The sequence below is a fragment of the Gymnodraco acuticeps genome, unplaced genomic scaffold (assembly GCF_902827175.1).
Source record: "Gymnodraco acuticeps unplaced genomic scaffold, fGymAcu1.1, whole genome shotgun sequence".
NCBI classification, from domain to species: Eukaryota; Metazoa; Chordata; class Actinopteri; order Perciformes; family Bathydraconidae; genus Gymnodraco; species Gymnodraco acuticeps.
This window is the reverse complement of record NW_022990472.1, coordinates 42,501-58,201: the sequence shown is the minus strand read 5'-3', so window position 1 is coordinate 58,201 and position 15,701 is coordinate 42,501. Positions and strand designations below refer to the sequence as shown.

Here is a 15,701-nt window from a genome sequence, read left to right as displayed (position 1 = left end):
ACACACAACACACACACACACACACACACACACACACAAGTGTTCATACTACACACAGCAGGTTTGTAACAGTATACCGATATTGTAGTGTTTAGATATTGCGGTATAACACGGTATGAAAGGTGACAGATATCGTACCATGAACATTTGTTTATCTAGGTTATTTTTAAAAAACTTACTAAATGTGTGTTTATATTATTTATACAGATATATTCATAGGACATTCATTTCAAAACCTTATAGCTGATACTTTTTTCTTTTAATACTTATATTAACAAGTTATAGAATCAAGAATTAGATATTTTTCTTACATAAAACCATGATATCCTAAATGTACTACCTGCATTTGTCCTTTTTGTATTTGTTGCAAATAGTACAGACAGACAAACAGCAATTTCCAAATGTACAGAGTAGTACATTGGTTCTTCACAATTGGAAATGCATGAAACTGCTTTAGGTTCTTCAGTGTAATTTCACAGCGTTAAAGTTTATTTGAAGAAGTTAATATCGCTTACATTTTGATGCGTCATAAAGAACCGTAACAAACCTACGCAGATATGAAAGCATGAATTAGCTTTACTTTGTTTTAGCTCCATATAGCTAATACAATGGGATAATGCGTTGTGACTGCTGGATGATTGATTACGGGGACATAGCTTCTTAATAAGGTGATGATATGTCAGATCTGTGTGTCTGTCAGCATGTTGGGCTGTTCCTCCTAACAGCTGTCTGACAACAGAATTCCCTTCCCTTAACGCCAGAGCTCACTACCTGTGATTGTGATGCATTATGGGATGTATCACCACTCAGGACAAGGAGGCAGCAACAGAAACCATAACAAAGTGAGTGACATGTGTGTGTACAAAAAGCTTATCTAAACAGTGTGTGGATCCTTCTGATACCTTATTGGGCTGTTCTGACAAAGCACCTCAGTGTGTGTGATTTACTGAAGCTAAGAGAGCAGCTGCTGCAGCGACAGAGAATCATCTGCATTCCTCTGAGGCTCCACAGCAAAGCTCCACAATCCTACTGAAGCTCTGCTCTGCGCTCTACACACACACACACACACACACACACACCACACACACACACACACACACACACCACACACACACACACATACCATGTATACATCACTTCAGGGGACATTACATTGACTTACATGCATTTCCTGGAGACTTATCCTAACCTTAACCATAACCAACACATGGCTTACCCTAACCAAGTCTTCACCCTAAAATGAATGATTCCCTTATGGGGACCTCCAATTTGTCCCCATAAGGGAAGCCAGTCCCCATACGTGACTATGTAAACATAATTAGGTCCCCACAAGTATAGTAATGCTAGACCACACACCACACACACACACCACCACGCTCACCACACACACACACACACACACCACACCACCACACACACAACACACATCACACACACACACACACACACAGACACACACACTCGGGTGAGCTGAGAACAAATGCCCTATTATAGACAAAGCACATATTTGTGATAAAGTATGTTGAACAATTTGAAGAAATGTCCGTAGTATAGTATGTCAACAAATATGAAAAAAGTCACATATGGTATGTCCAAAAAAATGTCAGTGTTTGTAAAGAAAAATAACAATATCGTAAGTCGAAATATATAAAAAAAATAGTCACAAAATATCATGAAAAACGTCATAGTATGTCGAAGTGTGTACTTTAAGAAGGTATATAATCACCACCCTGGTTTGTATATTAGATACATATGTAATTACCTTTTAATTATTAAAGTGTATGCATCAAACACACAGCAAATAAACATGTATTTTTGTTCTTCATAGTAAATATTTTATTTTCTGTTCTTCCTTCTCCCAATCTCTGTACCCGTCTGTTCTCATGAGAAAAAAAAAGGTAAATGTTATTTTCCGTTAACCATCTTAACGTTTTGCTAAAAGCAGCTCACTTAAATCCAGTGTCTGTACTGAGCTAGTTACAGTGTTAAAAACAAACATAAATATCACATAATATGTTAGACGCTTTTATCCACAGGAGCAATTTGTGGGGTGAAGTGTCTCAAGGACACAACGACATGCTGACTGCAGTGGGGGTTTGAACCTGTGACCCCCTGATCCCAACACCAACGCACAACCCACTGCACCACACTATGAAACCATAATAATATTAATAATATATACTACTAAAAAAAAACAAGAAGAATTTCCCCAGATTTACAATAAAGAAAACACAACTCACTTTAACTTTAACTCACTTTACATTCACAGACTAAGATATTACTGATATTACTAAATGCTGCAGGTAGGTCTCTGATTATTTCCCTAGTGAGTTGATACCATTTACACACATACATTATCATATTTCTTTATATTTTATAACTTCTAGTTGCTCCCAACCAGGAAGTCTGTGATCCTTCGATTCCCTTTCCACAATCCCACATTATTTAAATAGTCTTTAGTATTTTTATAAATCATACATTTAGGTTAATACTTGAAATGTAGGTTGGATTATTTGGGTCAATAATAGCGCTCATTTTTGGCGATTATATTAAAAAAATGTTGTTGTGATTATCTGAAACTTCCAGGTTGAGCTACAGAAAACAGTCACTTATTCTCATGTCCTTTGTCTAAAAGATACGTCTATATTGTACATGCATAGGTCTGTTGTGCTTTTCACATCTAACTGAACCAACAGATACATTCAACTGAGAGCAGGTCTTCTATCCGTTTCACGGTCCATTTGGGGACTGCAGATTCTTAAAATAAAAGCGAACCAAAATGTGCTGAAATACATATCAGTTGTACAGCTACTCTCTAGTGTTCTCTTTATGATAACCATGTGCAGGACAGTCCAGCTGTTTGGCTCTCAGATATGTTGTGTTTCAGATCATCGTCTCTCTTTATGATTTGTAGATCTGGTGGTTGCCCCCCGCGGCGCTGGGAGCCTGCGCCCCGCTCCCTCCTCCCTGAACGTCAACAAATCCCATCCTCTGCCTTCTCTTCCTCTGCTCCGTCATCTGCAGGACAGGCGACAAAGTGAGTGGGTTTGTTTTAACATCAGTAAGAGAACACAGTGAAAAAACGTCCTTGGTTTGCAAACAAAACTCTGTTAAAGCTGCCGTACGAAGCTTTATGAAACAGCCAGTCAGAGGATTATACAATAACATGGTCTGTGGCGGGTTTGTATGTACTGTGAGACGCAATCAAAAAGTATTTCGATGTTTACTTAAAATTGTAATAGTAAGTCATTAAATATTTAATAACATAATTACAAATAAAAAGGCATGGTTTAGTCTTCAAATGTTCAATATACACATTCCTATGTACAGCTTGTCATATAAATATAATAAATGTTTAGTAGAGTATTCCATTAAAAAAACGTGATATAAAATGTGAAGACATTCTTGATATAGTAGGTAAAAAAAGTCAAGGTTGATGATACTATTAAAAAAACGATACAGTATGAAATAAAGAATATCTTGAAAGACATCATAGTATTGCAAGTCGAAAAATCTTAATTAAAGTTACATTGCGATATTTCGAAAAAATGGCGTGAATAAATTCATAGTATACATGTCCAAAATTATGGGCTCAGAACAGTCTCATAATACACACATGCGCACAGAAGGATTCACACTTGTATTTCATGATCCGCAAAAGGATTCACACTTGTGTTTTTCAATGCACACACAAATGTATTCCGTTTCATATACATGTAAATAAAATCCAAATACAGTAAAAAGTTTTACATGTGTATTTTTGATCCTCACATATTTGTTTTCCGTTTAAATCCTCTGAACCTGCAAACACAAACAGCTTTCTGTGCACGGATCGCTGTGCATTCGTGTGTGGGTTTTTTGAGACTCCCCTGACGCTCAGCCGATTCGTACTTGTAATTGTTTCTATCTATAGCCAATCAGATGTCTCCTCAATTCTAAGCCAATCACATGAGCGCGCCCCCACGAGTGTAGATTTATTGCGTTCATGACGTAGCGCTTCATGTACGCATTTTGCGCAGTCCGGAGCTGACAGCTCCATGGAGCTTGCCTGCAGGCGCTACCCTCCACTCTCAGTACAGCGCCACTTTCCGAACAGGAAATGCACGCAAATACAAGCCTTTATATTATTAAGGAAGGTACAGCGCCACTTTCCGAACCATTGATGAATGCTTGTGTACACCGTTTTAAATGTATGTATGTATGGCGAATACAGCTGCTTTATTTATGTCTGTATGAAGTTGTTGTGAGTGTGGAGGGAGCAGCTACAGGTTAGCTTAGCCTGATCGATCAGTGCACTACGAAGCCAGTGCTAGACAGTGACCTCGGGGGGAGCCCCGCCGGTCATTATCGGCCGATATTCACTCTTAATAGTTTGATCGGTGCTCTCTATAAAGGCCGATCAGGAGAGCTGGATCTGATCGATATGGACATAAACGCGAGTGAAGTATAACCGGACGCGAGAGAGAGATCAGATCAGCAGCTGAGTCTGATGGAGACACGCTGCTCTGCATGATCACTGATGCTCCGCCCTCTGTTTAGCGAGCTGACCAGACTGCGCAAAATGCGTATATGAAGAGTAATCTTACCCTCGTGGGGGCGCCTCCATGTGATGTGGCTTAGAAGAAGGAGACATCTGATTGGCTATAGATAGAAAAAATTACAAGTACGAATCGGCTGACCGTCAGGGGAGTCTCAAAAAACCCACATACGAATGCAAAGCGATCCGTGCACAGAAAGCGGTTTGTGTTTGCAGGTTCAGAGGATTTAAACAGGAAACTAATAAGTGAGAATCAAAAATACATATGTAAAACTTTTTTCTGTATTTGGATTTTATTTACATGTATATGAAACGGAACACATTTGTGTGTGCATTGAAAAACACAAGTATGGATCCGGAAATACAAGTTTGAATCCTTCTGTGTGCATGTGTGTATTATGAGACTGTTCTGAGCCCATACAAAATAGCTAAACTATAGTAGCCTATGTAGAATGCATTTTTAAAAAGTCAAAGTACAGAATGTCCAAGATATAATTAAATCATTCCTCGTATAATCAAAAAAGTCAAATGTCATGTAAAAAACATAATAAAGTATTTTGAAAAATGTGGAAAACAGTCATTATATATTTCATCATTAAAAGTAGGAGGTCAAAACATATGAAGTCCTAGTAGCCTATAGTTGGCACTTAAATCTCAGGCTCGTCCAAGCCGTATTTCTAGGTGAAGCATTACTGTGTGTGTGTGTGTGTGTATACCTGCTCTTTGAGCTCCATCAGCTGCTGGGTGAGGGTCAGCACCACCTTCATGGTGGAGACCAGTTTGTCCTGCAGCATCCTCATCTCGTTCTGCTCCCCGTCCCCATCCGTCACCACCAGAGACATGGCCTGCATCCGGGGGAACCAGTCCAGGTTGTTGTTCTGGAGGGGCACATTATCATATCATCATTTAAAGGTCCCCTATATACTGTTTGTCATCAATATATTATAGCTCTCAGATACAGAACCTGTCTCTGAACTGTTTGGCTCCAAACACAAAACAGATCATTGCAGCATTACCCATAATCCCCTCTGTTTCAGCCCTGTTTCCAAAGTGCTGATTCTCTGTCTGTTACTTTAGATGAAAATAAGGAGCCCCTCCCCACGCCCCTCTGAGAGAGATTTGGTTACAAAGAACTCAATGGGCTCTAGAGGAGATTCAGGTGATAAGGGGGGGGGGGTTACCTTGGTTGCTGATTGGCTAATGGTTACACAAGACAAAACATCGTTATGACATCATAAACGATCGTAAAGCACTCATCACTGTACCCCTTATCTATAAAGCCATGTTGGGTAAACACCAACTTGCTCTTTGATCTCACAGAGAGTGGCAAGTAGCTAATGCCTGAGATCCAGGATGTGTTTTTATTACATGTGCCAAGTGCTAGGAAGCTTTTATGTGTGCTGCCTCCTCTAGCAGGAACACTATGCCATTTTTTTTTTAAACTGAGCATTTTGGTTCCCTTGCATCATTTTAAAGCTCGGATAGATGACATGTTATTAGATATCTGTCTTTGTGAATAGGTTGCTAACGTATACCCCTGTAATTATGTTTGTTTTCTGTTGTTTTTATGTGTAACCAATGTGCTGCAGGTCTCCCTTGAAAAAGAGATTGTTGATCTCAATGGATTTTCACCTGGTTAAATAAAGGCTACAAACAAACAAACAAACAAAAGTGGCCAAAATCTGATCAGCTCATTTTCAGACGGGTTTTTATAGAAATGATCAAAAAGAGAGAGAATCTTTGTTCCTGAAACTTTCAGAGTCTCTTTCCACAGAGGGGAACCAATTTGTTGAGTAGAAGAGACATGAAGAGAGGGGGACACATGTTGATGTAGAAGAGACATGAAGAAGAGGGGACACATGTTGATGTAGAAGAGACATGAAGAAGAGGGGACACATGTTGATGTAGAAGAGACATGAAGAGGAGGGGACACATGTTGATGTGAAGAGACATGAAGAAGAGGGGACACATGTTGATGTAGAAGAGACATGGAGAAGAGGGGACACATGTTGATGTAGAAGAGACATGAAGAAGAGGGGACACATGTTGATGTAGAAGAGACATGAAGAAGAGGGGACACATGTTGATGTAGAAGAGACATAAGAGAGGGGACACATGTTGATGTAGAAGAGACATGAAGAGGAGGGACACATGTTGATGTAGAAGAGACATGAAGAAGAGGGGACACATGGTGATGTAGAAGAGACAGAGAGAAGAGGGGACACATGTTGATGTAGAAGAGACATGAAGAAGAGGGGACACATGTTGATGTAGAGAGACATGAAGAAGAGGGGACACATGTTGATGTAGAAGAGACATGAAGAAGAGGGGACACATGTTTTGATGTAGAAGAAGAGGACATGAAGAAGATGGGGACACATGTTGATGTAGAAGAGAACATGGAGAGAGGGGACAACTGTGTTGATGTAGAAGAGACATGAAGAAGAGGGGACCACATGTGATGTCGAGAGGACATGGAGAAGAGGGACACATGTTGATGTAGAAGAAGAACATGAAGAAGAGGGGACACCATGTTGATGTAGAAGAGACATGAAGAAAGGGGGACACATTGTTGATGGAGAAGAGACATGAAGAGAGGAGACACATGTTGAATGTAGAAGAGACATGAAAGACGAGGGGCCACAGGTTGATGTAGAAAGACATGAAGAAGAGGGGACACATGTTGATGTAGAAGAGCATGGAGGAAGAGGGGGGACACATGTTGATTAGAAGAGACATGAAGAAGAGGGGACACATGTTGATGTAGAAGAGGACATGAAGAAGAGGGGACACATGTTGATGTAGAAGAGACATGAGAGGAGGGGACACATGTTGATGTAGAAGAGACATGAAGAAGAGGGGACACATGTTGATATGTAGAAGAGACATGGAGAAGAGGGGACACATGTTGATGTAGAAGAGACATGAAGAAGAGGGGACACATGTTGATGTAGAACGAGAACATGGAAGAAGAGGGGACACATGTTGATGTAGAAGAGACATGAAGAAGAGGGGACACATGGTGATGTAGAGAGGGGACACATATTGATGTAGAAGAGACATGAAGAAGAGGGGACACATGTTGATGAAGAAGAGGGGGACACATATTGATGTAGAAGAGACATGAAGAAGAGGGGACACATGTTTGATGTAGAAGAGACATTGAAGAAGAGGGGACACATGTTGATGTAGAAGAGACATGAAGAAGAGGGGACACACATGTTGATGTAGAAGAGACATGAAGAAGAGGGGACACATGTTGATTGTAGAAGAGACATGGAGAAGAGGGGGACACGTGTTGATGTAGAAGAGACATGAAGAAGAGGGACACATGTTGATGTAGAAGAGACATGAGAGAAGAGGGGACACATGTTGATGTAGAAGAGACATGAAGAAGAGGGGACACATGTTGATGTAGAAGAGACATGAAGAAGAGGGGACACATGTTGATGTAGAAGAGACATGAAGAAGAGGAGACACATGTTGATGTAGAAGAGACATGAAGAAGAGGGGACACATGTTGATGTAGAAGAGACATGAAGAAGAGGGGACACATGTTGATGTAGAAGAGACATGGAGAAGAAGAGGGGACACATGTTGATGTAGAAGAGACATGAAGAAGAGGGGACACAGTTGATGTAGAAGAGACATGAAGAAGAGGGGACACATGTTGATGTAGAAGAGATGAAGAAGAGGGGACACATGTTGATGTAGAAGAGACATGAAGAAGAGGGGACACATGTTGATGTAGAAGAGACATGGAGAAGAGGGGACACGTGTTGATGAGAGAAGAGACATGAAGAAGAGAGGACACTGTTGATGTAGAAGAGACATGGAGAAGAGGGGGACACATGTTGATGAAGAAGAGACATGAAGAAGAGAGGACACATGTTGATGTAGAAGAGACATTAAGAAGAGGGGACACATGTGATGTAGAAGAGACATGAAGAAGAGGGGACACATGTTGATGTAGAAGAGACATGGAGAAGAGGGGACACGTGTTGATGAAGAAGAGACATGAAGAAGAGAGGACACATGTTGATGTAGAAGAGACATGGAGAAGAGGGGACACATGTTGATGTAGAAGAGACATGGAGAAGAGGGAACACATGTGATGTAGAAGAAGAGACATGGAGAAGAGGGGACACATGTTGATGTAGAAGAGACATGAAGAAGAGGGGGACACATGTTGATGTAGAAGAGACATGGAGAAGAGGGGACACATGTTGATGTAGAAGAGACATGAAGAAGAGGGGACACATGTTGATTGTAGAAGAGACATGAAGAAGAGGGGACACATGTTGATGTAGAAGAGACATGGAGAAGAGGGGACACATGTTGATGTAGGAGAGACATGAAGAAGAAGTGGGACACATGTTGATGTAGAAGAGACATGAAGAAGAGGGGACACATGTTGATGTAGAAGAGACATGAAGAAGAGGGGACACATGTTGATGTAAGAAGAGACATGAAGAGAGGGGACACATGTTGATGTAGAAGAGGACATGAAGAAGAGGGGACACATGTTGATGTAGAAGAGACATGAAGAAGAGGGGACACATGTTGATGTAGAAGAGACATGAAGAAGAGGGGACACATGTTTGATGTAGAAGAGACATGAAGAAGAGGGACACATGTTGATGTAGAAGAGACATGAAGAGAGGGGACACATGTTGATGTAGAAGAGACATAAGAAGAGGGGACACATGGTGATGTAGAAGAGACATGAAGAAGAGGGGACCACATGTTGATGTAGAAGAGACATGAAGAAGAGGGACACATGTTGATGTAGAAGAGGACATGAAGAAGAGGGGACACATGTTGATGTAAGAAGAGACATGAAGAAGAGGGGGACCACATGTTGATGTAGAAGAGACATGAAGAAGAGGGGACACATGTTGATGTAGAAGAGACATGAAGAAGAGGGGACACATGTTGATGTAGAAGAGACATGAAGAAGAGAGGGACACATGTTGATGTAGAAGAGACATGAAGAAGAAGAGGGGACACATGTTGATTGTAGAAGAGACATGAAGAAGAGGGGACACATGTTGATGTAGAAGAGACATGAAGAAGAGGGGGACACATGTTGATGTAGAAGAGACATGAAGAAGAGGGGGACACCTGTTGATGTAGAAGAGACATAGAAGAAGGGGACACATGTTGATGTAGAAAGAGACATGAAGAAGAAAGGGGACACATGTTGATGTAGAAGAGACATGGAGAAGAGGGGACACATGTTGATGTAGAAGAGACATGAAGAAGAGGGGACACATGTTGATGTAGAAGAGACATGAAGAAGAGGGGACACATGTTTGAGGTAGAAGAGACATGAAGAAGAGGGGACACATGTTGATGTAGAAGAGACATGAAGAAGAGGGGACACATGTTGATGTAGAAGAGACATGAAGAAGAAGGGACACATGTTGATGTAGAAGAGACATGAAGAAGAGGGGACACTGTTGATGTAGAGAGACATTAAGGAAGAGGGGACACATGTTGATGTAGAAGAGACATGAAGAAGAAGGTGACACATGTTGATGTAGAAGAGACATGAAGAAGAGGGGGACACATGTTGATGTAGAAGAGACATGAAGAAGAGGGGGACCCACATGTTGATGTAGAAGAAGACCATGAAGAGAGGGGACTAATGTTGATGTAGAAGAGACATGAAGAAGAGGGGACACATGTTGATGTAGAAGAGACATGAAGAAGAGGGGACACATGTTGATGTAGAAGAGACATGAAGAAGAGGGGACACATGTTGATGTAGAAGAGACATGAAGAAGAGGGGACACATGTTGATGTAGAAGAGACATGAAGAAGAGGGGGACACATGTTTGATGTAGAAGAGAGACATGAAGAAGCGGGGAACATGTTGATGTGAAGAGACATGAAGAAGAGGGGACACTGTTGATGTAGAAGAGACATGAAGAAGAGGGGACACATGTTGATGTAGAAGAGACATGAAGAGAGAGGGGACACATGTTGACGTAGAAGAGACATGAAGAAGAGGGGACCCAGTGTTGACTGTAGAAGAGACATGGAGAAGAGGGGACACATGTTGATGTAGAAGAGACATGGAAGAAGAGGGGACACATGTTGATGTAGAAGAGACATGAAGAAGAGGGGACCACATGTTGATGTAGAAGAGACATGAAGAAGAGGGACAAGTTGATGTAGAAGAAGACATGAAGAAGAGGGGACACATGTTGATGTGAATAGAAGAGACCTGAAGAAGAAGGGACACATGTTGATGTAGAAGAGACATGAAGAAGAGGGACACATGTTGATGTAGAAGAGACATTAGAGAAGAGGGGACACCATGTTGATGTAGAAGAGACATCTAGAAGAGACAGAAGCATGAAGAGAGAGGGGACACATGTTGATGTAAGAAGAGACATGAAGAAGAAGGGGACACATGTTGATGTAGAAGAGACATGAAGAAGAGGGGACCACAGTTGATGTAGAAGAGGACATTTAAGAAGAGGGGGACAACATGTTGATGTTACTAGAAGAGACATGAAGAAGAAGGGACACATGTTGATGTAGAAGAGACATGAAGAAGAGGGGACACATGTTGATGTAGAAGAGACATGAAAGAAGAGGGGACACATGTTGATGTAGAAGAGACATGAAGAAGAGGGGACACAGTTGATGTAGAAGAGACATGAGAAGAGGGGACACATGTTGATGTAGAAGAGACATGAAGAAGAGGGGACACATGTTGATGTAGAAGAGACATGAAGAAGAAGGGGACACATGTTGAGTAGAGAGACATGAAGAAGAGGGGACACATGTTGAGTAGAAGAGACATGAAGAAGAGAAGGGAACATGTTGATGTAGAAGAGACATTGAAGAAGAGGGGACACATGTTGATGTAGAAGAGACATTAAGAAGAGGGGACACATGTTGATGTAGAAGAGACATGAAGAAGAGGGGACACATGTTGATGTAAGAAGAGACATGAAGAAGAAGGGACACAAGTTGATGTAGAAGAGACATGAAGAAGAGGGGACACATGTTGATGTAGAAGAGACATAAGAAGATAGGGGACACATGTTGATGTAGAAGAGACATGAAGAAGAAGGGACACATGTTGATGTAGAAGAGACATGAAGAAGAGGGGACACATGTTGATGTAGAAGAGACATGAAGAAGAGGAGGGACACATGTTGATGTAGAAGAGACATGAAGAAGAGGGGACACATGTTGATGTAGAAGAGACATGAAGAAGAGGGGACACATGTTGATGTAGAAGAGACATGAAGAAGAGGGGGTAGAAGAGACATGAAGAAGAGGGGACACATGTTGATGTAGAAGAGACATGAAGAAGAGGGGACACATGTTGATGTAGAAGAGACATGAAGAAGAGGGGACACATGTTGATGTAGAAGAGACATGAAGAAGAGGGGACACATGTTGATGTAGAAGAGACATGAAGAAGAGGATTTTGCATAATAGGTGACCTTTAAGGTTTTACATTTCAGGAGGAAGTGTAAAGGGGGATATGCAAATGTTAAGGTCAAGGGGGTTTTATGGTCTAATGATAGGATGTTGGACCAGTTTCCTTTCATAGAGGGGGACTGTACGCAGAACTTCTCTATCCTCTGTTCCTGCATTTGAGATCAATTTCACTTGTATGTTGACTTTCTTCATGACTTTATTAAATATAACAAAAGACAAACTTTGTTCATGAACCATGTATCAGTTTCTCTTAAGAATGTCCTCCACACAGAGGAAGATGTGGGTTCAGATGATGTCAGTGTGTATGTGTATCTCCGGTGTTTGAGATTGTGCTGAGATGTTTTACGTTGATCATGTGAGCCACGTAGCTCTCCGGCCCGGGTGTAGTCCGTCTTGTTCTTCTCGCGCACCAGCACGATGAAGTACAGGTAGTTCCAGATGTTGTGCTCCAGTTTGATGTGCTCTTCAAACGACACCGTCTTATTGTCAAACTTGTCTCTCTCCAAACCTGCAACACACACAAAGTGATGGTCAAATCTCTTGCATCTTCTTGATAAGAACAACTTGAATTAAAGCTGTAAGCAGCGTTGAGCGGGTCTTCGACGCTCCACAGGCTGTTGTCCAAAAGCATTTTTCCTCCTGGTCTCTCGCGCCCCCACTGTCATGCCTCTGCGCCCCCCCCCACTTTGAGAAACACTGGGCTACAGTGACGTGGGTGAAGTCGCGCGGGATACCTTCTGTCACGATGTAGGCTCCTTTTTCTGTGCTTTTGCCCCTCGTTTTCCCTGTTTCGTGTGGGTTTCGCTCGGTCATCGCTCGGTCATCGCTCGGTCATAGCTCGGTCATCGCTCGGTCATCGCTCGGTCATCGCTCGGTCATCGCTCGGTCATCGCTCGGTCATCGCTCGGTCATCGCTCGCTTGGTCTCAGACCCTAATAAGAACGTGTCACTGTGAGTTTAATGGTACCCACCGCAGATGAAGCAGGTGGTCTTCAGGATCTCCTCTTTCTTCTGCTTCTCACTCCTCAGGTCGGCGAACGTGTCGATGATCACTCCGAAGATCAAGTTGAGGACGATGATGATGACGATGAAGTAGAAGAGCAGGTCGAACACCACCCGGGCCGGAAACAACGGCTCCTACACACACACACGTTTATTAAAGATTAAAACAACTCTATTTCAAACATTATCAGTTCAATTTACGTCTCAAATATTTCTGATCAAGAATTGTGTCTTGAGTTAAATATACCTTGGATTGAAAACAAAATGTTATGAGCTCATCATAAAAGGCAATTATCTTTATAAATATGTTAAAGATCAGTTATTTTCCGATTATTCGCACTACATGCTGCTGCTTCAGAACACAACATGTTTTAAACATGCTTTATTATTCCCTGTAAACACTTCAAAAAGATGAATGACAAAACTTGAGCTACAAAATTAAGTGCGCCTTAAGTGGTTTTGTAAAGTTAATAAAGTGAAGTACTGTAGAAGCATACATTAGAAGTACTCAAAGTAGATCATTCTGTTTTATACTCTTAATATAATATGATGGGATGAATAAAGTAAAAATGTTTTCTTTACGTTCTTGGATGGTTTCCTGAGAACGTCTCCGACTCCTCCTCCGTTCCTCAGGCCGTGGTTCAACACGGTGACGATGCACATCAGCAGAGTGTCGCACGCCCGCTCTGAGGTCGGCGCCTCTGAACACACACAGTCACGGGATATTAGATCAGAGTTTATATCAGTAACGTACATTAACTCTGTGATATGACTGACTCTCACCTTCTGTGACGGTGAGAGCTTCGGTCTCCGTGGTGCAGCTGACTCCGTCTGCAGAGCACGACTTGATGAAGTCCTGAGAGGCTTCGTTCTGCTGAGGAGCTACACACACACACACACACACACACACACACACACACACACACACACACACACACACACACACACACACACACACACACATACACATACACACACACACACACACACACACACACACATACACATACACACACACACACACGCACACACACACACACACACACACACACACACACACACACACACACACACACACACACACGCACACAGACATTACATTTTATGTTACTATATACTAGTTCAACTCCACATCAAGACCCTCGCCATGACAGGTGACACACACACACACACACATACACACACACACACACACACACACAGTTAATGATATAGGACTTTAAAACCAGTCTTCAGTGAGTAAAGTTTCAGAGTTCTGATTAACAGATAACATTAATATTGTTCATTGAGAGTTTCTTAGTGTTTAATAATCTGTATTTCAGTTTTAAATCCCTACATTTCTTATAATAAAACTAGAAATGTAATATTTAAAGGTCCCTTATCTAAATGTATATGAAATATTTATATTTTAGTCCATCAATTAGCAGGTATTAAATGTAAAACAATGTTTTGAATACTAATCTAATGGAAGGTAAAACTAACATGACCGCTTTGAGATTAGATTTAGCTATAGTCTGTGGTTGTTCAAAGAGACACTGAATCTGTGAAGATATTGAATCTGCGTCTAATAATGATGTATATTAGAAGTTACCTGCGAGGTGCAGCAGCGGGTCGACCTCCATGATGAAGTCGTCCTTCAGGCAGAGGAAGCCCACGATGGAGAAGAGGTAGACGAGGATGAGGGCGAGCAGCGCCGTCAGCAGGATGGAGCGCCCGTTACGAGTCACGCTCTTTATCACGTTGAACAGAGTCTCCTCCCGGTAGATCAGGTCAAACAGCTGCACACAAGAAAATCATTCAGAGAGTCTGTTTATTTAGTAGTGCTTTATTATAGTGTATTCTAACTTCGATTAGTGTTCTCTAAATATACTTTTAGAATTGTTTTCTATATTTAATATCATTATTTTTTTACATGCTGCTGTAACGAAACAATTAGCCCATTCTGGATCAATAGAATACCTCGAATCCATTGTTTTGACTACTTATATACTGTGGTCAATTCTAAAATACATATTTGATGAGATAATATTATATATTTTATGACTCAATGCATTGTTTGAAAACTATTTGTTATTACCATGTAAGCACTCCATATTATAGAAGATGTACAAACTTCTGCACACAGGTAAAGTACAAATATTTTACTCTCTACAAACAAAAATGTAGGACTTCACTTTTATATAAAGTAAATCATAAACAATTAATCAATACATTCAGATTTCTTTGGGGGTATAAGTTATTAAATGTTTTGTTTACCAGGATGCTGTAGAAGAGCTCGTGGACGAACAGCCCCAGGGTGGAGGTGAGGACGTAGGCCAGGTGGTAAATGAACTCCACGTCCATCACCATGGCTTTGTATCCCATAATAAACGTCCCGTTGTTTCCCACAAAACTCACCACAAACACCACCTTATTGATCAGCTGGAGGGGAACAGACACACAGGGCAGTTTAACAACACAATAAAGAAGATAATTAGTTATTTAAAAAAAGCTAATTAAAAAAAGAAAATTCCTTATAATCCTACGGTCCATGTTTTGGCATTTTTAAGAGTTTAAAAATATGAATCTTGGACATTTTAATATAATTGAAAGCCTTTTTTCATTAAATACAGATTGTAAATAATTATAAAAAAAACAGGAAATGTGATGGGAGAGGGGGAGAAATAATTGACCTTTAAATAAATACATTCATATT

At 41.1% G+C, this 15,701-nt stretch overlaps 1 protein-coding gene across 1 annotated transcript in view; it reads right to left on the bottom strand.

Annotated features, from left to right (window-relative positions):
- Positions 1-2,782: 2,782 nt before the first annotated feature.
- LOC117552612 (inositol 1,4,5-trisphosphate receptor type 3-like) overlaps positions 2,783-15,701 on the bottom strand; it is a gene marked incomplete at its 5' end in the record, with an annotated part of 47,809 nt that continues 34,890 nt past the window's right edge. The window contains 9 exon segments of the mRNA XM_034226203.1: positions 2,783-3,018; positions 5,254-5,415; positions 12,351-12,383; positions 12,385-12,512; positions 12,976-13,141; positions 13,589-13,707; positions 13,790-13,888; positions 14,598-14,784; positions 15,263-15,427. Coding sequence (XP_034082094.1) covers positions 2,902-3,018; positions 5,254-5,415; positions 12,351-12,383; positions 12,385-12,512; positions 12,976-13,141; positions 13,589-13,707; positions 13,790-13,888; positions 14,598-14,784; positions 15,263-15,427 — 1,176 coding nt within the window.